Source organism: Muscardinus avellanarius (assembly GCF_963383645.1).
Source record: "Muscardinus avellanarius genome assembly, chromosome: 17".
NCBI lineage: Eukaryota > Metazoa > Chordata > Mammalia > Rodentia > Gliridae > Muscardinus > Muscardinus avellanarius.
The window spans coordinates 53,852,126-53,875,789 of NC_137803.1; the positions used below are offsets into that span (position 1 = coordinate 53,852,126).

Sequence of the window (23,664 nt, forward strand, 5' to 3'; positions counted from 1 at the left end):
CTCTGTTCGTGTCCTAAGTACTGGGATTACAGAGGAGTGCCAGCACACGCGGCTTCTTTTTTAATGTGTGTTTGTGTTATGGGGACTGAATCCGGGAACTTTTCTGCCTCTGAGCTGCACCCCAGTTCTATTACTTTATTTTTAAACAGGGTCATGCTAAGTTGCAGAGGATCTCAATAAATGGCTGAGGCTAGTCGTAAACCTGTGATCCTCCTGTCTCAGCCTCGCAAGTACTAGGATTACAGGCACATTCCTCCGTGCCTGACCTTCAGCCTTGTTCATTTTGAAACTGGGTCTCACTGAGCTACTGTGCAACTGGCTTCACACTTGCGATCCTCCGTCGGCCTCTCAAGTATTGGGACTACAAGTTTGTGCATAATGCCCATCTTGTAGTTTTGGGGTTTTTTTCTTTTTTTTTGTGGTACGGGGGTTCCTGGAAACCCTTCTACCTCCGGGCTACACTCCTGGACCTATTTTTTTATATTTTTATTTGGAAACAGGGTCTCTTAACGCCAGTACGGCTGGCTTCGAACCTGCGCGATCCTCCTGTCGCCGCCTCCCAAGCGCGGGGATTACAAGCGTGCCCACCACGCCCGGCTGAGCGGTTATTTCAACAGCTTGAAAATAATTTATTATTACCCAAGAAGCCTTCCTAGTGAAAATGAATTAACAGGCTTTTCTAATTTTAAGATTAGAAATATTTTTTAACTTTCCATATCACCCATGCTTTTTTTTTCTTCTTTAAACAGGAGTAACTTTATATATGGTTCGTATTTGAGTAAAGAAGAAATTGCTTTCTCAGATCCCACTCCCGATGGAAAACTGTTTGCGACACAGTACTGTGGCACTGGTCAGTTTTTGGTGTACAATTTCATTAATGGACAGAACACCACTTAATCTCGTCTACAGTACTAGAAGACGTCTATTGAAGATCATGGATTGGTTGCTGACTTTAACCAGGAACTAGGGCCATTTTTATTACAATGAACTCAGGACTGGCAACAACCATGTGGTTGTTCCATTTTCATAAAATTGGAAACAATGCAGTAATAGCTTATTGTTTTGTTTTTTAAAGAAGATATTTTATTATCTTTTACAGAAATTTATGATTAATGTATTTTATCTATAGTTATTTAGACATGTTTACATGCAGCAGATAATTGTTCATAGTGGACTAAAAACTAATGCAAGGACTATGGTCTCAGTGATGAGTATATTTTGAAGTTCTTAATGTGGAAATATACCAGTGTAGCTTGGTACTGTATTTTTTTATATTGGTCTGCTGATACCAGTTATAGGTTTAAAGATTGTATTTCACAGTGTGGAAACCAGTGTTTTTGACTTAACTATTTAAGGAGGTTGCGGTATTGCGTGTTTAGGAATCTGAAGCTAATTTTTAAAAGGCCTAAAGTACACTTTCAAGAAACCTACAGAAAAGGAAAGAAGCAGGAAGAGTTTGGAATAGTGAGCTTTTTTCTTCCAGTTCTCTTCTCTGTCCTTGATGGCAGGAAGGAGTAGAAGGAGGTATGATTGAGGCTTCCCTACATAGAGTTCTAGGTGGCTGGAGTTATGAAGGTGCCCTCCAGGTTCATTATTTCATTCTAGTTTTAACTTTTGTTTGTGTTTGGGGTACTAGAAGTTGAAGTCAGCAGAGTTCTCCTTCTGAGCTACAACCCCAGTCCTCTTATTTTTTTCTTTTAGAACAGAGTCTGGCTAAGTTGTGGAGGGTTTCACTCTAGTTGCTGAGGCTGGCCTCAAACCTGCAATCCTCCTGTCCCAGCCTCCCAAGTACTGGGATTATAGGCATGTACCACCGCACCTGGTCTGGTTTCACTTTTTTAAAGTAAATGGCAACATGGCACAACTAGGCCATAAACAAATTTCAGAGAGATTTATTTAGAAAACAATGGAATAGTGTAAGCTAAATATGGATGACTTGGTATCTGCTTTGTTATTCCTCAGAAGTACTGCACTGAGCATATGCCCTCATTTTGGACTTCATTTTCATACTTGTCTATCCTTCATAGTGCCCTCTGCTTTTAAAGGGTTTATATGTTGAAAAACTGCTGTGGCCTTTTATGACCTGTATATAATGTAGAATAAAATAATAAAATACTCGCTAGCTTTTTCTAAGCGGTAAATGTGCTACAATAATGTCATTTTGTCATTTATGCTTCTTGAATTTCTTAGGTTTGAATATGATTAAAACACTGGGTTCTTAAAAGTGGTTTCTTAAAAGTGGTTTTCATTGGTTTCCCAAAGGATTATTATATCAGCAGCAATTTAGCTGAAATTGATCTTGAAAAGGCAGAATTCTGCTGGGTGTGGTGGTACATGCCTGTCTCGGCCTCCAAAGTGCCAGGATCACAGGTGTGTGCCACTGTGCTCAGCTGCATCATTCAACCATGGCATGTGCACATGACCCCCACGAGGTAGGGTTTACAAGACAGGAATCTGGAGTTTTTAAGATAATTGAGACTCTTTTATCAATGGGTATGAAATGTTGAGGCTGTGATGTGCAGATGGAGAGCAGAGATGCATTCATACCAAGAAGATCCTGTTGAAGAGTTGGTTTGAGGTTTTAACTGGTTGGAAGAGGATTATGACAAAAACCTAGGGTAAGTGAGAGTTTGGTTCCATAATTCAGTAGCGGGATTGGCCAAGGTGGGGTATAGAAAGAATCGGGCTGGGAAGAGCTGATGGGGGAAGGGAAACTCAGTTTTGTTCAAGATTTCAGAAACTGAAGGAATTTATGTCTTCAAAACCAGCGCTAGAGAAAATACTGAGATTAACTACAAAGAAGAAATAGGTAACACACACCAGAACCAGAGAAACAAGATTTTCCATCCAACAGACAACTAAGATTGGTTATCTGTGGAGATTCATTATTTATGTTAGTCTTTTACCTATCTCTAAATTGTATTGTTTGCTTTTATTGTTGCTAATTTTTAGGATTTCTAGTTGGAATATTAATATACCTTCAGATATAACATTTAGAAATATTCTATCCCATTCTATCAGTAACTTTTAACTCTGTTTACATTGTCTTTGGATATACAATATTTTTTTTAATTTTGGGGGAGTTTGTTTACCCGTCTGTTGCCTGTGCCATTGAAATCATATCCAAGAAATCACTGCCAATTTCAATGTTGTGAGGTTTTATGACCCAGATTTTCTTCTAAAAGTGTATAGTATTAAGATTTATATTTAGGTCTTTTATCTATTTTAAGTTAATATTTGTATATGGTGTTAGGTAAGGGTCCAGTTTTATTCTTTTTCATGTAATTATTATTTTTCAACAATATTTAGTTAAAAGATTAGTATTTCCTCCACCAAATGTTCATGGAAACCTTGTCAAAAATAACTTGACAATATAGGGAAGAATTTAGCTCTAGGCTTTTATTTAACTTCAATGGTTTATATATCTGCCTTTAGAACAGTACTACACTGTTTCAATTATTGTAGCTTTATAAGGTTTGAAATCAGAAAATATACATCTTCTAGCTTTGTTCTTTTTTGAGATTGTTTTGGATATCTAGAGTCCATATTCCATATCAGGATAGATTTTTTTCTGAAAAATAAATAAATGTATGATAGTTTAACCTAAAAAAAATATTCTCTGGTAAGAAAGAAAGCAAAAAGAAATACTGAAATGTTATCTTTAAGTCATCAAAAGCTTGGTATCAGACAGATGAAACTGTTATGTGAGATTATCATCGTTAATATTGGATAAATTGCTATAAAACTAGATGTCAACCACTAAGCCAAGCATGGGAAGGAGGGATGGGGAGGGAACGGGGTGGGGATCGGGTAGGAGCTGACTGGGCGATGTGTGCATGTATGTCTACAAAAGTATTTTCTTTATACCATTATGATGTATGAATACAGTGCACCAATAAAAAAAAATTAAAAAAACAAAGGAATAAAAACCACCAGAAATAGAAAAAAAAAAAAAAGATTTTAGGATGGTTATAGAACCTCCTAGTGGAGATTTGTGGATCTAGAGTTTGTGACTGAGCATAAAAGTAAACTTGGAGTTAGTTCTTAGAAGGCTTGAGAGAGATCGTACTGCGGCTTAGAAAGGGAAAACGTGGGAGAGATTCACGAGGGGTATCCCCACTGAACATCTTGAAGGCACGATACCTGAAGCTGGACGCGGTGGCGCGTACCTGTAATCCCAGCTCTTGGGAAGAGAAGACCGGAGGATTGGAGATTTGAAACCAGCCCAACCAACTTAGCTGAGGTGTCTGTAATTTTTTTGTGAGCATCCCTCAAATAGTTGTTGGTTTTTAATAAATATCCAGCATATAGTTATAGTAACCATGAGATTTTCGATTGTTTATATCCTCCTCTGTGTGCACAGATGATATGACTGTTAACTTGCTTTTTTCCTTTTTTTCTTGTGGTGCTAGGTATTGAACTCAGGGGCATCCTACCTTCGAGCTATACCCCCCCAGACTGATTCTTATTTTTTTAATTTGGAAACAGGTCTTACTAAGTTACTGAGAGCCTCAATGAGTTGCTGAGGTCGTCCTTGAACCTGTGATACTCTCGTCTCAGCCTCCCAAGTACTGAGGTTACAGGTGTGCATCATGGCATGGGCCCTGCCATGATTGTTTTCTTTGAGCAGGAATTATAAAAAGCAGAATATTAGCTCAAAATATGCAAGTGTGAACTTGTGTATCAACAGAAGGCATGACCACCATACAGACGGTTGCTGAGTACTATAGGCCTGCAATGATAGTTCAGTGGTTCTTACACGCTTTACCTGGCTGCCCAGCTAGAGAGTCTTAACCTTCTGGACAGGAAAAACAGCCATACTCTTGCCAGCCACAGTTCACATAGCATTAAGACTGCTGAGCTGATTCCTGCAATTGTGACCACGGACAAGCATCATCTCTCAGGACTCCTGCCCCTTCTGGCAGAGAAAAGGGACGAGTTTTTCCTCATGGCAGCTCCCCTCCCACTCCTGTAATAAAAATACAATGGGCTGGGCGTGGTGGCGCATTTGTAATCCCAGCACTGGGCAGCTGACACAGGAGGATGGCCCGGGTTCAAAGCCAGCCTCAGCTACTTAGGCTCTCAGCAGCTTAGTGAGACCGTTTCCAAATAAAATAGAAAATAGGTCTGGGAGTATAGCCCGGGAGTAGAAAGCCCCTGGTTCCATCCCTAGTACCACACACAAAAAAAAAAAAGAAAAAGAAAAAGAAAAAAAATACAATGGAGTACTTGGGGATGAAGTGGTCAGAAAACAACTTCCCGATGTTGCCCTTTCTTATAACTTGTTTCTTCTGTTGTCATGGTCACTGAAGTGGATGCTTCAGCTCAGTACTTGCCAGTGAAGGTCAAAGTGAATTTGTGGTGTGTGCCTTCCGGGCCATTCCCGAAATCAGCTTTAGAGTGTTTTCTCCTCTCGTTGTGGTCAGGGCTTAGTTATTATAGTAATATTTTCCTAGACCTAGAGGAAGTCTAAGGGCCAGTGTCGTGTCTAAAGCTAAGCCGGAGGACTGCTTGTTCTTTGCATTTGCTCCAGGTGTGGTAGTTGAATGTGAAGATCTGGCCACTGCAGTGTTTTAGTCTTTTCAAGACAGTTGTTTTAAGACACTAGCAGTTTTTGCGTTTTCATTTTGTCATTAGACTTAGAAATATTTATTGCCCTTCCTGAGATAATGGTTTGGGGCCTCTGGCCCAGAAGTGTTCATGGGTACCGTGCCAAATTCTATTATTTTACTATCCCCCAGGTATTAGAGCTGAAATGCATTTTTCTGGGACATTTATTGCTTCTCAAGAGTTGGTCAAATTAGGTTGCGTTTAGAAAAAAATTGGAGGTTAACAGTAACACCTTGTATCATACGACACATTTCTAGCAAACCAAAGTTGTGTTTCTCAGGAGGATGCCAGAGTGAGTAGATTCGTGATCTACAAATAAAAGGGGATGTACTGTGAATATTTTTATTCGCAGTACCGGGGATTGAACCCAGGGGCATTCTACCTCTGAGCTACACCCCTAGCCCTATTTTTTATTTTGAAACCGGGTCTCACTGAGTTGTAAAGGGTCTCACTAGGTAGCTGAGGCTGTCCGCGAACCGCAATCCTCCTGTCTCAGCCTCCCAAATGCTTACTGTGAATATTTCTATATCTCTTTAATCATTTTCAAGTCTGTCATCTATAAATATGTAGAAATCTGCAAATGACTCTGCATATTTTATGTGCTTTGTATAAGCTATAGATTTTCATTCAACATTTAGTACTTTCTAGAACTGTTGTACCAGAACAGTAGACTCTCAGAGGCACCCCATCTGTGATATGGGGATTTTCAGCCTTTCTTGGATATTGGAGTTAGGAATCTCATCCCTTTTTTTTTTTTTTTTTTTTTTGGTGGTACTGGGGTTACCTTCAGGCTACACTCCCACACCTATTTTATATTTTTATTTGGAAACAGGGTCTCCTAAGCCAGCGCGTGTGGCTGGCTTCGAACCTGCGCGATCCTCCTGTCTCCGCCTCCCAAGCGCGTGGATTGCAAGCGTGCGCCACCATGCCCGGCACATCCCATTTTTTTTTTAACATAATAGAAAAGTGAGTTAAAGAAGACAAACTTTTTTGGGGGGATGGGAAGTGGGAGAGAATTTTAATACATTCACCAAATTACGAAAGGACAACAACATTCTATAGACACAACTTAAGACAACTCAGAATCATACACAAAATGTGAGGTAGACTGACGAGTGAAATTCACCAAATTTTGGTTAAGAAAATTTTACAGTAATAAAGGAACACAGGTGCCTCCTTTTCTAAAAGTCACAAAAAGAAATTGCATAAATTACAGCCAAACAAATTGACTACAACAATTCTCATCCTAAGTTTACATTCATTAACCTGTGTGAACTGTCATTTTCAAGGTTCAGCAGGTCTATAGGTGAGTTACCGTGTGGGCCTAACGAATCCCTTTGCCCCACACGAGTGTTCTAAGGGTGGGGAGAGCCGAAAACCAAACACTAAGATATATTTTAACAACTCACGGTGTCCTGTGCTTGTGCAACTTTATCCTTAAAGAGGATCGAATATTCTCTAACGAAGTATACTAGTTAGGCAATTTTAAAACCCTAAAATTGGCTTTCAAAGGAATAGGCAGGTTAAGCTTCTCCATTATTGGGGTGATGGTTGCTTGGCTTTATTCTGGCATTTCTCTTTCACAGCTGAGTAGAACTTTTAAGCAAATAATGGCTTAAATTTTCATGGTGCAGCTCTAACACGGAGTACCTGCATCTAAAGCAACTTTTTAAAAACGATTTTTAGACAAGTCACAAAGCCAAAGAAACTGAGAGGCCATCTACCCCAGGTAAAATCATCTTAGAACTATTTCAAGTATTTTATTTGCCCTATTGTAAATGTTATTGGAATATTGCACAACAGTGGGTTTCTTGATAGCATCTGCCTCAGGCCTTTTCAACAAAACAGGAACAAGTGAAATACATTCATATAAAATTCATACCAAATTGCCTCAGAACATACCTCTTTGACAAAAATTCTGCTGTACTCAAGGAGTATTTTAAAAGCATAGATAAGGCAGGTCCTCTTTGAAGGACAATTAAAAGTGGGATTAAAAGGAATGGTTCATTTCAAAATACATTTAAAGCATTATAAGTAGCTACATTAAACTGAGATCTGCAAACCGTTTTTCATCTAGTACATTCCATCTTTTCACTAGCTGTAAACTTGTTATCACAAGATAATAAAGCTGGTCAATTAACACTATTTGTTCTAAGTAAATGCAGGCTTAATAGGCCCCTCTTGGTAGTGTCAGGACACAGGACATATTCAAGTAAAAATGGCCTTGTTAATAGGGGATAAAGTGATAATATAGACTGGGATGAGAAAAATCTCAGGAGATCATTGAATGATGAGAACTAGAGTAATATAAGTATAAACTTCAATGGAGTGGTCGAGATTATTTTTAAAAATCTGCTTCTGATTAAAAACTTGGCGAGAAATCCATAGAAACTTAGCCTCCTACTGTTACTGGTCAGATGCTACCTGTGGATGTTAATAAGTCTAAAAGATTCTTCGTGGCATCTTCCTTACTCCTCAAAAGCCGGTGGTAGAATAAAGTAAAAGTTCTCTTTCCATGGCTCTAGTTTTCATTTCAGCAGTTTCTGTTGTCAGTATAAGGCAGCTAATATTCAGTTTGTCTTTTAAAGGAAGCTTTGCTTGAGTCCCTGAAAAAATCAAACTAGTTCTACTCTCAATAGAAGCCCAGCCTGACATTGAGTTTTGCTGGTGCATTGGACTTGGCTGCGTATTTCCAGCCAAAACGGTGGGTGCAGGTTAACTGCTAAAAGCTTAACTGGCCCAAATTAGGTTCTCGCCCGAGATCAGTCACCATTCCACAGTCTCACAGACACGTGCTTAGAGATGGGAGACATCTTTAAAGAATGGGCAAAGCAAAGGAATTAAGCTAGGAGACGCTTCATAAATGTACACAGTGCCTGCTCTGCATTTACTGATCTGTTTGTTCAGTTTAAATAGTAAACTTTTAACTCCTGTGGAAATTTTGCCAAAAGTTTCAATACATATAAGATTATAAATCTTAAACTAACACTGCACAGAGAAAGAAAAAGCTACTTTTTTTTAAATACAAATATCTTCTACATTCTATCATTTCAGACCCCTGAGTAATACTGTACCAAAGTACAGATCTGAAGAGAAACTGAGGGTTCAAGCCTCAAACGTTAATCTTCATTTAATTCCACACCAACGGTGTGAGTCTTCTGTCACACGTTCCAGCTAGCTAATGCTCAGTTCCCCCTAACATAGTGTAGTAGAAAAAGCAACGCAAACTCCATCGTTCTTCTCCAGAGTCTATCCTCAGGCTCCAAGGCAGACCACGTCTTAAGGAACTGCATCCCTGCCACGGTGGACTTCACTGGAACTTAAGGTTCTGTCACTGAAACTAAAGGAGAGTGGTGGCCCCGAGACCCCGGCCGGGTTGGGGTTCTTTGGAGAAGAGACAAATGTTGCACTTTGCTCCGCAGTGATTGTACTTTAAAGGAAAAAAAATCTCCAATAATTGTTTCTGATCGACCCCAGCAAGGCATCCCTTTGTCATTTTTGGTTCCTTTGAAAGCTCATATATGGCGTCCAGTAAGAAAGTAGAGAGGCTTGTCATCGCTGCTATTAGCAGTTTGAAACTCATCCCGGAGGCGGAACTGCCACTCATCCTCCAGCTCTAAGCGGACGATTGTTTGGCGTAGAGAGCTTCTGTCTCTGCAGATGACGCACAGGGTAGCACCTTCGGGGAAAAGGCAGACGGTGTCTTAGGCTCTGGGATCGAGTTGACAACCTTAAGGTGTTCTTTGATATGCTCCCAAACTAACCCCAACATACAGGTAAGTAACCTCTGAGAACTGTGTAATTTTATTATTTGAGTAAGTAGCCTTGCAAATTCGAAAGTTTACCAGAGTGTAAAATGAGAAATTGCCCAACCACTGCCTGCTGGTTGCCCTGTGGTAACCAGTGTGACGTCTTGTACATTCCTCTAGAACAGGGTTTCTTAACTTTCTTAACTTTAGCACTTTTTTTTTTTCAGTACTGGGGATGGAACCCATGGGGGCATTATACCTCCGAGTTGTACCCCCAGCCCTATTTTTTTAATTTATTCTTTGTAAGGTCTAAGTTGCAGGAGCCTCACTAAGGAGCTGAGGCTGTCGTAAACCGCAGTCCTCCTGTCTTAGCCTCCCAAATGCTGGGATTACAAGTGTGCGCCACCACATGCAGCAGCCCTAGCGCTTTGGACTGGATAACTGTTAGGCCGGGCTAGTCTGTGCTTTGTGAAGTGTTCAGCAGTGTCCCTGGTTTCTGCCCACTGTGTGCTCAGCGTCCCTCACTGACAACCACGGATCCCTCCAGATACGCCTGAGTGGTGATGGGCAAGCAAGCCGCCTCTTAGGACTGCTGGCTAGTGGTACTTTACACATACCGAAATAAATGCACTTTTCTCTTTTCTCATACACAGTTTCCTGAACCTCGTTTTTTGTAATAACGTGCTTTCATTGGTGCGTTATGATCTCACATCATCATGTAAGTCATGTTGACAGTGTGACTTCAAAGGTTATCATGTCAGGATTATTTGTGATGTTTAACCTACAGTTTGTTCTTAGGCAAATTTGACTCTTTCTATGATGCATACTTACTGAAATATCTTTAGCTTTGTACCAAAATCCCAACTAAGGGTTTTTGTCTGGGGATGTGATCACACAGATTATTGTGGTTGATTTCCAACTGAGTATGTTACATTCAAATCACTATAGAATGCATATAGTGGCCGTATACATGCAAGCTCATTAACCTAGTTTTGTTTCAGCTAGACAATACGAGAAGCATTATGTATTCCTAAATTCCGTTCTAAAATTAATAGTGGCAAAAACCTACTTAAGATGGTCACAAATCTGGCTATTATCTTCACTTAACTAGGATAAGAATCACTTCTTTTTTTACCCCAATTAAGAAATCAGTGGCTCTGGCTTAAAAATCAAGGTATTCAAATTATTGGCCAAAACCAATGTTAAGATGGTGTTTTTTTTTTTTTTTTTTTTTTTTTTTTTTTTTTTAGTGTCTTTCAACTCTGAAGTTTTTGTGAGAACCAATAACATTCACAATCAAGATACTAAAAATGATTTACCTTTTAGAAACTTAAATTTCTTAAGAAGATCAGCACCTACAAAGGAGTCACAGAGGTACAGGAGGAGTCCGCTGAAAAACACCCCTTCACAGCTGACATTGCTGGAGTGGGGTCTGGAGCTGACGTAGCACACGGCCACCTGGAAGCATTACACAGAAACAGGGTGAGTATTTCAAAAACTAGTCAGTACCTTCCTCTATTTCAGGATAAGATAAACAGCTAAATCTTTTTCAGTGTGAAGTGTGGTTATTTAAGCTTTGCACTTTATTACCCCAGGTAATAACCTATTTAAAATGTTCTCATTTATTTTTCATAGTAAAAGACTGTTAGGACAGAAGTTAATATTAAGAAACTAAAGCTGCATGTGGTGGTGCACAATTGTAATCTCAGTACTGAGGAGGCTGAGACAGGAGGATCACAGGTTCAAGGACAGCCTCAGCAAGTAGTGAGACTCATCAACCTAGTGAGACCGTTTCAAAATAAAAATAGGGCTGGGATATAGCTCAGCGGTAGAATCTAGGTTGATGAGACTGTTTGGTGAGGCTGTCCTTGAACTGGTGAGCCTCCTGTCTCAGCCTACCAAGTGCTGGGTTTACAGTGCCACTATGCACAGCCCTTCAGCGTGATCTTCACAGAATGTGCAGGGAAGAATATAAAGTGGCTGGGGTGAGGACAGTGGAACCGCTGCGTGGCCGGTCAGCCTGGCTGCAAGTGCTGGTTCTTTCCTCCCTCCATGTCATCATGCCTGTTTCCTCAGCTGTGGATCTAACAGTAGTGCCTGTTTCCTACGGCTATTTCTGAATTCATGTAAACTAGCAAATATTCGCTGCTGTTAGTGGTGGTAGGGAGCACCCCAGACTCTAGGGTAGTAGAATGGGGACGCCCAGGTTATACACAGCTACGTCGGTACCATCAAGAGTACTATTACTGCCGATGACTTTTAATATTCCTTCTACCTCTAAAGATCTATAATTCATTGTCCCATCTACAGTGTAGATTTTTTTGGGGAGGGTCTGAGGGTGGAACCTAGAGGCATTTGACCTCTGAGCTACACCCCCTGACCTATTTTTTACTCTTTATTTTGAAACCGGGTCTCAGTAAGTTGCAGAGGGCCTCACTAAGTAGCTGAGGCTGTCCACGAACCACGATCCTCAGGTCTCAGCCTCCCAAATGCTGGGATTACAAGCGTGCGCCACCATTCCTGGCTCAGTGGTTTTTTTTTTTTTTTTGGTGGTGGTGGTACTGGGGTTCCTGGAAACCCTTCTACCTCCGGGCTACACTCCCAGACCTATTTTTATATTTGTATTTGGAAACAGGGTCTCTTAAGCCAGCACGGCTGGCTTCAAACCTGCGCGATCCTCCTGTCTCCGCCTCCCAAGCGCGGGGATTACAAGCGTGCGCCACCACGCCCGGCTCAGTGTAGATTTTTGAAGCATAAAAATGAGAATGTAAAAACGTTTGAAGCCGGGCATGGTGGCGCACGCTTGTAATCCCAGCATTTGGGAGGCTGAGACCTGGAGGATCACGGTTCGCGGACAGCCTCAGCTACTTAGGCCCTCTGCAACTTGGTGAGACCCGGTTTCAAAATAAAGAGTAAAAAAATAGGGCAGGGGGTGTAGCTCGGAGGTCAAATGTCCCTGGGTTCCATCCCCAGACCCGCAAAAAAAAAAAAAAAAAAAAAAAAATGTTTGTACTGTTAAATCTTAAAAAGTAGCTTCCACAATTGAATAGCTGGACTTAGGTGTTAGTGCGTTTGTCAGTACAGATGGAAAAGCCCTGGAAGGAAATGTAGCACACAGAGATTTGGTTCCTATGAGAGGTAACTTCTACCTTTCCTATATTTAAAAATTTTTATTACAAGGAGGATATATTACATTAATGAATATAATAAAATAGAATGGAGTTCCAAAAAGTAATCCCAAGGGAAAGCTTAGCAGGACCCTGGAGGTGCAGGTAAGAATCAAAACTAACAACAACTGTGATGAGAAGCCCGGGGTGGGAGGAGGAGAGCGAGAGCTGTGCAGGTCTCACGCGGTCTCACGCGGTGCCCATTCATTTGCTCAGTAATCACTGAGCTCCTGGTATATGTGACAAGACTGTGTCTTTGAAGATCTCGTGTTGCTATGGAGGAAATTCATGTCAACGTCAGGACAGGCGGTGCCAGTGCCGCTTCGGCCTGATCTCCGATCTCTGTAACTGACTGTGGGCTGAGCGAGGCGCGGTCCCCGGCTCGTTCTGTGTGGACAGGGGGCAGATGCTCCCTTTTGTCCCCATCTAGGTTCTCAAGCCAAGCTAAGACGGGAAGGAAATGGGCAGACGCAGGCAAGCGCAGCTACCACCCCCACTTGTACCTCCTGTCCGACGTTCAGGTAGCAGTCAATGGCCAGCACGGGACTCTTAAAGTTATGAATGGCTTTGGGGAAGAGTTTATACGCGGCGTGCTGAAGAAACTTCTCCAGGAGAAACTGCGCAGGCGCTGCCAGTAGCGTGTGTTCGCTGTCGGGAGCACAGACGTACTGGAGGGGCAAGATGGGAGCCGAGCTCTCTGACACCTGAAAGCAGAGGGAAGGCGATCATGTGAAGCACGCCTCTCGCCGGCTGGTGTCCCAGGAAACGCTGCTTGCCTCCCAGCATCTCTGGAGGCTGCTCCCTTCTCCAAGGAGGCTACTGGACGTTCCAAGACCTCCAGCGGGCACCTGAAGTTGCGTAAATACCGAACGCTGTGTATTCTGTGTTGTGCCGTACTCAGGCACCTGTGATAAACTTTAATGTATAGATTAGAAAAATTTTGCAGTATGCTGTAGTGAAAGTTATATGAATATGATTTGTCTTGACAGTCAAGACAAATAATAATTTAAGGCTTTGTTGGCCCTGACTGACTAAAACTCCGCAGATAAAGGAAGGGAGGCTATTAACCAGCACAATGACATACTGCGTGCAAGTATCATTTGGGGCCTGAATTTTTCTCTCCTGGGGAAAAATTATAGAAAGTGGTAATTATGAACTGTGTATAACTTCTTTATACACAGCAAGAGAAGGTGTAAAGGAGGCTTTTTGGAAAGTTACATTTAACGACTACATTGGGAGGACCAATGGGAAGTCTTACAATGCTGTGGGGTATGTTTGGCTTGGATCCTGTCCCATCTCAGCCAAAAAAGGAAGAAAGCGCCGGGCGTGGTGGCGCACGCTTGTAATCCCCGCTCTTGGGAGGCAGAGACAAGAGGATCGCGCAGGTTCAAAGCCAGCCTCTCTGGCTTAAGAGACCCTGTTTCTAAATAAAAATATAAAATAGGTCTGGGAGTGTAGTCTGGAGGTAGAAGGGCTTCCAGGAACCCCAGTACCACCAAAAACAAAAAAGGCAGAGAGGTTTCTAAGCCCCACTGCTTACTCATCCATGTGCTGTTAGTGATCAGATCAGTAAATATCTTAGAAAAGAGTAGGCCTGTGGGATTCACTCTCCACAGGTTTTGATCTATATTGCTATCTTAAAAAAAATTGAGCCATGCTTAGTGGCACACGTCTGTAATCCCAGTACTTTGGGGCTGAGACAGGAGGATCGCAGGTCTGAGATAGCCTCGGCAAGAAGTGAGGCCCTGATGAAGCTAGTGAGGCCCTGATCAAGCTCGTGAGACGCTGGTCAAGCTAGTGAGGCCCTGATCAAGCTCGTGAGACGCTGTTTCAAATGAAAGTAAAATCGGGCTGTGAGTGCAGCTCGGAGGCGGAATATCCCTGGGTTCCATCCTCAGTGCCACAAAGAAAAAAGACCTGGCACAGAACCAGACAAGGAACCTGACTTATGTTTCTCTCACATATGACATAAGAATATCTCAGTTTAAAGTTTGCCATCTTAAACCTGAAGCGTGGATGGAATTGGTAAAGTAACATTTTGTTGAATGGTCAAAACTTAGGTTTTGGCTCTAGACGAGTCCTCAGTCACAAACGCAGTGGACAGTAAGAACTCCCCTGGCACTTTCATCAAGTGGGAAGTGCTCAGTGCCAGTATCTGGTAACAGAGACGCTGTGGAGGAGTCCCTGCTCGTTTCCAGCAGTGAGTCGGCGTGCGGACTCACCGTGCTCTTTGGCTTGATGATGAAGTCCCTTCGCCCGCCGACCTGCACGTGCTTCTTCATGAGGCTGAAGTGGTTAAAGCGGCAGATGAGCAGCCCGCTGCTGTGAGTCCTCAGGTTAAAGTCGACGTCCTCACAGAAGTACCTAGAGCAGCCAGGGGCAGCACTGACTGTCGGGCTCAGGAGGCGGCCCTCCCTGCCAGGCACCGCAGCCATCGGGGGAGGGGGAAGTGGCATGATTTTTGCCCCAAATATGCCACTGGCTCTTAGCTATTCCCGTGCAGACAGCACTGACATTCTACATTCTGCAGAACTGAGTGCCGAGGTGCTTATAGTTTTAAAATTCTAGCTACAAACAAAACAGAGCATTTGTCAAATGTAAAACGGAAGGAGAGTCAGCAGCTCTCCTAACAGCCACAGGCAGCGGCTGACTCGAGGGCTTGCGGTCCCTGGCCGCCTTTGTGGGCAGTTATTCAGGGGGCGAGGCGAGGGCTGGCCTGCTGTTTCCCTCCACTGCCTTTTCTTGCAGGATCCCGGTCTTTGGGTTTCACTAACAACTGGGAAAACGGTGAGTATGTGTTCAGTCCCACACGCTGCTCTGTACTGCTCAGTAGCTTCTGTGCCAGTGTCAGTTCTTGTTGAATAATGGATGTCTGAAGTGTGTCCTATGCGTCCCACACTGCGACACCTCTTACTAAGGGTCTAGGTCGTTTGAAGGATTGTGAAAGGGCTTATGATCAAGACAGGGACGGAGGGGTAAAAATGGCCGAGGCTGGAGCCGGACCAAAACAAATCAGGAGATGGCAGGACGGCCTGCCTCCACGAGCCCCGACCTACCTGTTGGAGTCGTACTGCACGTTCTGAGTCAGGTCTATGTTGAGGAGGATGAAGTCGTGCACGTGGCACCTAGAGAACGGGGCTCTGAGGCTCTGAGAGTTCAGCTTGCTGCTCCACTTCTGTATGCCCAGGATTGCGTAGTGGGCGATTTTGGGCGTGGCCTCAATGTGCTGTAAAACGCTCTTCAGGGACACATTCTTACTGCACACGCCTGCTTCCATGGTCTGGCTGCAAAATGCAAGGTGAGTTTATATAAGTTGTCCGTAAATACAGAGGATCATTGTGAAGGGGACACCGCCGTGCGTTCTCGGCGAGGACCCAGAGAGATCACTGCTCCGCAGCAGCCTGGGATGGAGGCTGCAGCCCAGTGTCAGTCACACTGCCTGCACCTTCAACTGGAGAGGCTCTTTTCAGGGTGAGGCTTATCACTAAAGCAGAGAAAGGAATCCAGCCCACGTTTCAAATAATAGAAGTTACCAAAGCACAAAAGTACGCTCTGGTAATTAGGTATGATAAAGGGATACGTGAAACCTTAACTGGTTTCAGATCCACAGTGGAAACAAGAACAAAGTCACATGTGTGGGCTGGGAGAGGCGAGCGACGGGGTGGCCATGGTTCAGTGGGGCGCTCCTGAACTCGAGGGGACTTTAGGGTAGGACTTGCAGTGTCCAGCACCCTCTGGTCTTCACTCTCTCGCCCCGTGACGTTCCTAATGCCGCTAGGAGGGAAGAGCTGCTCTAGGGGGAGAGACACTCTTTTGGGCGAAGCCGTAACTACCAGGTGATGGTCCTTAGACAGATGAAATGGCAGCCTCTCTTCATCCACATAATTAGCAGAGCTGGGGCTAAAAACAAAATCATCTAAGCCGGGTGTGGTGGTGCGCCTTGTAATCCCAGTACTTGGGAGCCCAAGACAAAAGGATTGCAGGTTTGAGGCCAGCCTCAGCAATTCAGCGAGACCCCGTTTCCAAATAAAAAATTATATCTGGAGTATATCTTGGAGGTAGACTGCCCCTGAGTGTTCAATATCCAGTACCATATACACAAATCTTCTGATTCAGATGCCAGTAACTTTATAGAAATTGCAGTGTCTCAACAGGTATAAGGGGTGTGGGGGGGTTGTGTGTGTGTTCGGTTTATGTTTTTTGTGGGTTTTTTTGGTACTTGGAATTGAACCCAGGGGTGTCTCCCTCCGGGTTACACCTCCTGCTCTATTTTTTTTTTTTTTTATTGTGAAGCAGTGCCTCATTAGGTTGCTGAAAGGCTCCTTGAGGCTGTCCTTAAACTTGCATTCCTCCTGTCTCAGCCTCCCAAGTACTAAGATTACAGGCATCTGCCACAGTGCCCAGCTTTCAACAGATTTTTTTATAGCTGGCCAACAGGTCTAGGAGTTTAATAGCACATCTTAATCAAAATCCTAAGTCACCACCAGAGGTGCGAGTGGGGTGGCTTCATGGTGGCCCTTCCTCGCAGTCTCCGTTTCCTTCCACGTGTAGCCTCAGCCAAGGGAAATGTCTCCTCTGTAGTGCTGTGTCGCTCCCGAGCTGCGTGACGGAGCGCTACCTGGTCTGCTCCTGAACGCTGTGGATGTTCCACAGGACACACGAGTCGTCCATCACCACAATGAATGGCCACACACACTGGCGCTTGACCCCCAGCTCCTCCAGGCGGTTCCTCTCCAGCTCTAGGTTGTGATATGACAGCTCCTTAATGAGGAACCTGGCAGCACCTGCAAGGCAGCAACCGGATACTCGCGTCACTGAGAGCGGTTAAAGACACCGTAAACCAAAGTTTGACTAAGCTGTTCTATATGTAGGGTTAGAAGACTTCGTGCCAGAGCCCCTCAGGCGGTTCATGTCATTCAGAGGCACGCCTTGTTTACATGGCGACCGTGCAGCTGGGAGCCAACCAGACGTTCAGGACAGCAGTTCTCTAACCAGTCACTGGCGAAGTCGCTTCTTTGCTTTTATTTTATTTTATTTTCGTGGTACTGAGGATGGAACCCAGGGGCATTCTACCTCTGAGGTACACCCTCAGCCCTATTTTTTATTTTGGAACAGGATCTCACTGAGTTGCAAAGGGCCTCACTAAGTAGCTGAGGCTGTCCGAGAACCGCGATCCTCCTGTCTCAGCCTCCCAAATGCTGGGATTATAAGCGTGCGTCATCACGCCCGGCTTGGGAAGTCAGTTTCAAATGTAGATTCCTAGCTGGGCTTGATGGTGCATACTTGTCATCCCAGTTCTTGGGAGGCTGAGACAGGAGGATCGCAGGTTGGAGGTCACCTCAACAACTTAATGAGGCCCTCAGCCCTCAGTTTGACACTTTCAAAATGTGAAGTTAGGGCAAGGGTGTCGCTCAGAGGTGGAATGCCTCTGGGTTCAAGTTACCCCCATTAGATTCCTAGAGTCCATCCTCAAACTCACTTGAGTAAGTCTGGTGAGGGCTCAGAAACCAGAGAGAGCTGTCTTTGAGGATGCATGAGCTGTACTTCAGGAGTACAGCAAGAATCCAGTTGCCCTGGAGTGTTGTTGCTGGTTGGTTCCTTAAAGGACAAACCCTTCCAATCCTGGAAACAGCTGCTCACACGTCCTCTACTTGGGAGTGCCAGGGCCAAAGTAAGTGGGAATTCTATTTGCTCTAATGTGGTTCCTGCTTTAGCTACCTTTAGGAAACAGGTGGCAGCATCTCCTCTGAAAAAGATTCTGGCATTGGTACCCTTTCCCTAGATTTGGTTTAGTAGCTAGTATGGTACAGTGAGGAAAAATACCTGTGACTCCTGATTCTAGCACTCTAGCCATGTGACTGTGAACAGGTCAACTCTACATAGAATCTTGGCTTCGCACCTGTAAGATGTCTATCTCGTGGCATTGTACGGGGCTCAGGATAGTGTGCAGCACACAGGACCCAATGAGTGTCAGCAACTAGTGAGATGATAATCAAGCCGGGCATTCGGGAGGCTGAGACGGGAGGATCGCAGTTCGTGAACAGCCTCAGCTATTTACTGAGGCCCTCTACAACTTAATGAGGCCCTGTTTCAAAATAAAGAATAAAAAATAGGACAGGGGGTGTAGCTTGGGGGTCAAATGCCCCTGGGTTCCATCCCCAGACCCCCACACAAAAAAGATTATAATCATTAGAAATTAGCTGAGTTTTTATAACTAGGCCACTTTCAATTGAAACAAAATAATGAAATGAAGAGGCTGAATGTGGCGCACGCTTGTAATCCCAGCATTTGGGAGGCTGAGACAGGAGGACTGCATTTCTTAGCCTCAGCTGCTTAGGCCCTTTGCAACTCAGTGAGACCCTGTTTCAAAATAAAGATTAAAATACGGCTGGGGGTATAGCTCAGAGGTCGAATGCCCCCAGGTTCCATCGCCAGTACTGCAGAAAAGAAAAAAGGCTAAAAACACTATTTCATCCATAGAGGAAATCAAAACTGTCTGATTAGATCAAGGTTAATAACTGGGATTTAGAAAAACCTACCTTGTGACGTGCAATAGTTTGCATTATCAACATAAACTGGGTCATGTACAAAAAGCCCATAAATAACATTGTAGTTAATGGTGAAACCAAGATAAGGATTCCTGCTTTCACCATTTCTGTTTAAACTGGAATCCCTAGCCCGGGAGAATTAGGCAAGAAAAAGAAAAAGCACCCAGATTAGAGAGGAAGCAGCAAAGTAACCTCTGTTCCTAGACAATGTATCTTATGTGGGGGTGGGGCAAACCTAAAAATTCCACAGAAAAAACCTGATAGAACTAACAAGTGAATTCAAGCAGTGCTGCAGATTTTTAAAAAATCAGTTGCCTTTCTTTCTTTCTTTCTTTCTTTCTTTCTTTCTTTCTTTCTTTCTTTCTTTCTTTCTTTTTTTTGTGGTACTGGGGATGGGACCCTTCTACTTCTGGGCTACACTCCCAGGCCTGTTTTATATTTTATTTGGAAGCAGGGTCTCTTAAGCCAGCGAGGCTGGCTTCAAACCTGCGCGATCCTCCTGTCTTTGCCTCCAAGCACGGGGATTGCAAGTGTGCGCCACCACGCCAGGCCACTTGCATTTCTTTACACATAAAAGAGTCTGAAGAAGGCTGAGGTAGGACTGGCCAGGCAATGAGGACTGCTGGGTGCACAGCCAGGAGCCGCAAGACGCCTGGGGATCCGCCGGGCCCTGCAGGCCCTTTTCCTCCACTAAGGAGGACGAGCTCTCCCGGGCACGCTGCACAGCCAGGAGAGCTGGCTCCATCTGTGCCAGAGCTGGGCACGGGGAGGTCTGCGGGGATGCCCCAGGGCTTGAGGAATTTTAGTCTTTGCAGGGCTGGGTTCCCAAAGAGTCACAATTACTGGTGATTATCTCCTCAAAACGGTGCTGGGGATCGATCGTAGCACTTAGAATACAGTGTGTTCTCTGATGCTGAGATACACTGCAGCCCGGGGCACATAACAAAGAGAGAGCAGCGTACTAAAATGCCCCACATGATGGCAGAGGAGAGAGCCATCCTCACAGATGCACAAATCCCAAAAGAACTTCATAACTTTCCAATAACAACCTGGAGATATGAGGAACTGATAGACAAAGGATTAAAAAGCTGAAGGTTAAAATGATCAATGCATTAAAAGAAGTAGCCAGGTGTGGTGGCACATGCTATAATCCCAGTGTTTGGGAGGCTGAGACAGGAGGATGACTCTTTTGAAGCCAGTCTTATCAATTTAGGGAGACCCTGTTTCAAAACAAGAAGGGCTAGGGTGTAGCTCAGATAGGATTTGAGGATGATGTACAAATGCAAATCAGTAAACGTACCACATAAATAGAACCAAAGAAAATGACCAGATATCTTTTCTTTTTTATGGTACTGGGGATGGAACCCAAGGGCTCTTCTACCTCCAGACTATACTCCCAGATCTATTTTATATATATTATTTATTTATTTATTTTTGGTGGTACTGGGGTTCCTGGAAACCCTTCTACTTCTGGGCTACACTCCCAGACCTATTTTTGTGCTTTTTTATTTGGAAACAGGGTCTTTTAAGCCAGTGCGGCTGGCTTCGAACCTGCGCGATCCTCCTGTGTCCGCCTCCCAAGCGCGGGGATTACAAGCGTGCGCCACCACGCCCGGCATCTATTTTATATTTTATTTGGAAACAAGGTCTCACTGGGAGGTTACTGAGAGCCTTCCTCACTAAGTAACTGAGGTTGGCTTCGAACCTGCGCGATCTTCCTGTCTCAGCCTCCCAAGTCCTGGAATTATAAGCATGTGCTACCACACCCGGCTTAGATGATCATCTTAATAGAGAAAAAAATCTTTTGACAAAATTTAACACTTCAGCCGGGCATGCCTATAATCCCCACGCTTGGGAGGCGGTGACAGGAGGATCGCGCTGGTTCGAAGCCAGCCTTGCTGGCTTAAGAGACCCTGTTTCCAAATGAAAAGGTTAAAAAATAGGTCTGGGAGTGTAGCCCGTGGGAGTGTATCCCGGAGGTAGAAGGACTTCCAGGAACCCCAGTACCACTAAAAAAACAACAACAACAACAACAAAAAACTGAGCACTTCAGCTGGGCATGGTGACACATGCTTGTAATCCCACAAATGTGAGAGGCTAATGGAAGAGGACCAAAGTTCAAGGCTAGGCAAGACCCTTTCTCAAAATAAAAATAAAGGGCTGGTGGTGTGGCTCAGAGATAAAATACCCCTGGGTTCAATCCCCAGTACCACACCCACAGATAATAATAAATGTGAGCTAGCTCAGTGGTAGAATGTCCCGGATTCAATTCCAGTAACGCGCACGTATTCAACATCAATCTGTCACAGAACCCGGAAAGAACCTGGGATAGAAGGAATTACCTGAGCATCATAAAGGCCAAAGATCACGCAGCTAAAGGAACATACGAACAGCAGGAGCGGAAAGCATTTCCTCTAAAAGCACACACAGGAGGAGAATGCGCATTCTCCCTACTGTGGTCCACTCAGGACTTGGAATTTTAGATCAATTAGGCAAGAGAAAGAAATGACAAGTCAGTCTATCCTATTTTAAGAAACGATTTCACCAGAAGAATTTTAGAGCTGATCGATTGATAAACAAATTGAGCAAATTGCAGGATACAAAACCAACATATTAATACCAATAGGCTTTTCCTTCTCTCACTCTTTTCTTTTGGCAGGACTGAACGCAGGGGTGTTCTACCTCTGGGCCACAGCTCCAACCCTTTTGATTTTTTTTTTTTTTTTTTTTTGGTGGGTGTGGGGATGGAACCCAGGGGCATTCAACCTCTGAGCTATACCCCCTGCCCTGTTCTGTATTCTTTATTTTTTATTTTTGGTGGTACTGGGGTTCCTGGAAGCCCTTCTACCTCCAGGCTACACTCCCAGACCTATTTTATACTTTTTTATTTTTGAAAACAGGGTCTCTTAAGCCAGCGTGATCCTCCTGTCTCCACCTCCCAAGCATGGGGATTACAAGCGTGTGCCACCACACCCAGCTTGTATTCTTTATTTTGAAACAGGGTCTCACTCAGTTGCTGCGGTGTCCGTGAACCGCAATCCTCTGGTCTCAGCCTCCCGAATGCTGGGATTACAAGTGTGTGCCACCATGCCTGGCTCAGCTCTTTTGATTTTGAAACAGAATCTTGCTAAATTGCTGTGGCTGGCCTTTAACCTGCAATCTTCCTGTCTCAGTCTTCCAAGTACTGAAATTATAGGTGTGTCCCACCACATCCAGCTATCAGTAGCTTTCCTACATACCATTAATGAATCTACCAATAAAGAAATTCAAGGAGAAAATTCCACTCACAGTATTGTCAAGAAAACAAAATACCTAGGAATATAACTAAGGAAAGACCTCTATAAGGAAAATTATAAAATGCTGAAAAAAGAAATTAAAGACCCTAGAATATGGAGAAAACACCTAAAACCATGGGTCAGCAGAATTGTTAAAATGGCCATGGACAAAAAGCAGTGTACATGCTCAATGCAATCCCATCAAAATACCAATGATATTTGATAGGTCGGGTCCCCGTTCCCCCCATGTGACCCTGCAGCGTGGACAGGAGGCGGAACCCTGGAAGCCAGAGTGGAGATGGGGAGACTCGGCATTGCAAGGCTCCAGGTGTGGTTCCCACAGTCAGCCCCGCCCCAAACCTCCGCTTAAGACATGGGCACTTCTGCTTCACCGCATGATTCTGGCGACCTGCTGGGATTACGTGCACTCTCCAGAAACACGGCTCACCTGTCCCTTCCCCTACGGCCGGCAGACCCACCTGAAGGCGCCAGTTTATTAGGCTGATTAAAGCTGCTTTTAATAACCTCGGCTGGTGTTTACCTCCTTCGCCACTCCCTAGCTCAATTTCAACGTTAAAATATTCTTCATAGAACTAGAAAAAAATGACCTTAAAGTTCATATGGAAGATGAAAAGTCAGGTGTGGTGGCGCATGCTTGTAATCCCAGTATTTGGGAGGCTGAGACAGGAGAATCACAAGTTTGTGGCCAGCTTTGGCAACTTAGTGAGGCTTAGTTTCAAAATAAAAGAATAAAATAGGGCTGGCAGTGTAGCGCGGAGGTAAAATGCCCCCTATCCCCAGTAACACACACACATGATAGCATCCATGAAGAAGCTCCTTTACATAAAGGAAACAAGCCGGGCGTGATGGCAGTCCCAGTGCTCGGGAGACAGGAGGATCTCAAGCTCAAAGCCCCCCCAGCAATTTAGCAAGGCCCTCGGTAACTTAGTGAGACCCCGTTCCAAATAAATAAATCACCGGGCATGGTGGTGCAGACCTGTAATCCTGTGCTTGGGAGGCTGAGAAGAGGATTGCAGGTTCAAGGACAACCTTGTAATGAGACTCACATCAACCTACCAAATAGGAAAATCAGGCTGGGGGTGTAGCTCAAAGGTGAATGCCTCTGGGTTCAATCCCTAGTTCACAAATAATGAAATAAGATCCGTCTGGTGGGATAACTTAGAGGTAGAAATCATCTGGGTTCAATCCCCAGTACAAAAAAATAAAAATAAACAGCATGGAGAGAAAGCCTACGGAATGGGAGTAAATGTCAGTTACTCTTCCAATAGGATTAATATCTAGAATGCATAAAGAA

At 44.0% G+C, this 23,664-nt stretch overlaps 2 protein-coding genes across 2 annotated transcripts in view; one reads left to right on the plus strand and one right to left on the minus strand.

Moving 5' to 3' along the window:
* ESCO1 (establishment of sister chromatid cohesion N-acetyltransferase 1) overlaps nucleotides 1-988 on the plus strand; it is a gene marked incomplete at its 5' end in the record, with an annotated part of 47,689 nt that extends 46,701 nt beyond the window's left edge. The window contains one exon of the mRNA XM_080714717.1: nucleotides 750-988. Coding sequence (XP_080570843.1) covers nucleotides 750-897 — 148 coding nt within the window. The 3' untranslated portion in view covers nucleotides 898-988. The remainder of the gene's footprint in view (nucleotides 1-749) is intronic.
* Nucleotides 989-9,125: 8,137 nt separating this feature from the next.
* Nucleotides 9,126-23,664, minus strand: part of GREB1L (GREB1 like retinoic acid receptor coactivator) — a gene marked incomplete at both ends in the record, with an annotated part of 118,033 nt that continues 103,494 nt past the window's right edge. Inside the window, 6 exons of the mRNA XM_080714718.1 lie at nucleotides 9,126-9,289; nucleotides 10,679-10,817; nucleotides 13,030-13,230; nucleotides 14,749-14,890; nucleotides 15,583-15,810; nucleotides 17,145-17,310. Of these exons, the coding sequence (XP_080570844.1) occupies nucleotides 9,126-9,289; nucleotides 10,679-10,817; nucleotides 13,030-13,230; nucleotides 14,749-14,890; nucleotides 15,583-15,810; nucleotides 17,145-17,310 (1,040 nt within the window). The remainder of the gene's footprint in view (nucleotides 9,290-10,678; nucleotides 10,818-13,029; nucleotides 13,231-14,748; nucleotides 14,891-15,582; nucleotides 15,811-17,144; nucleotides 17,311-23,664) is intronic.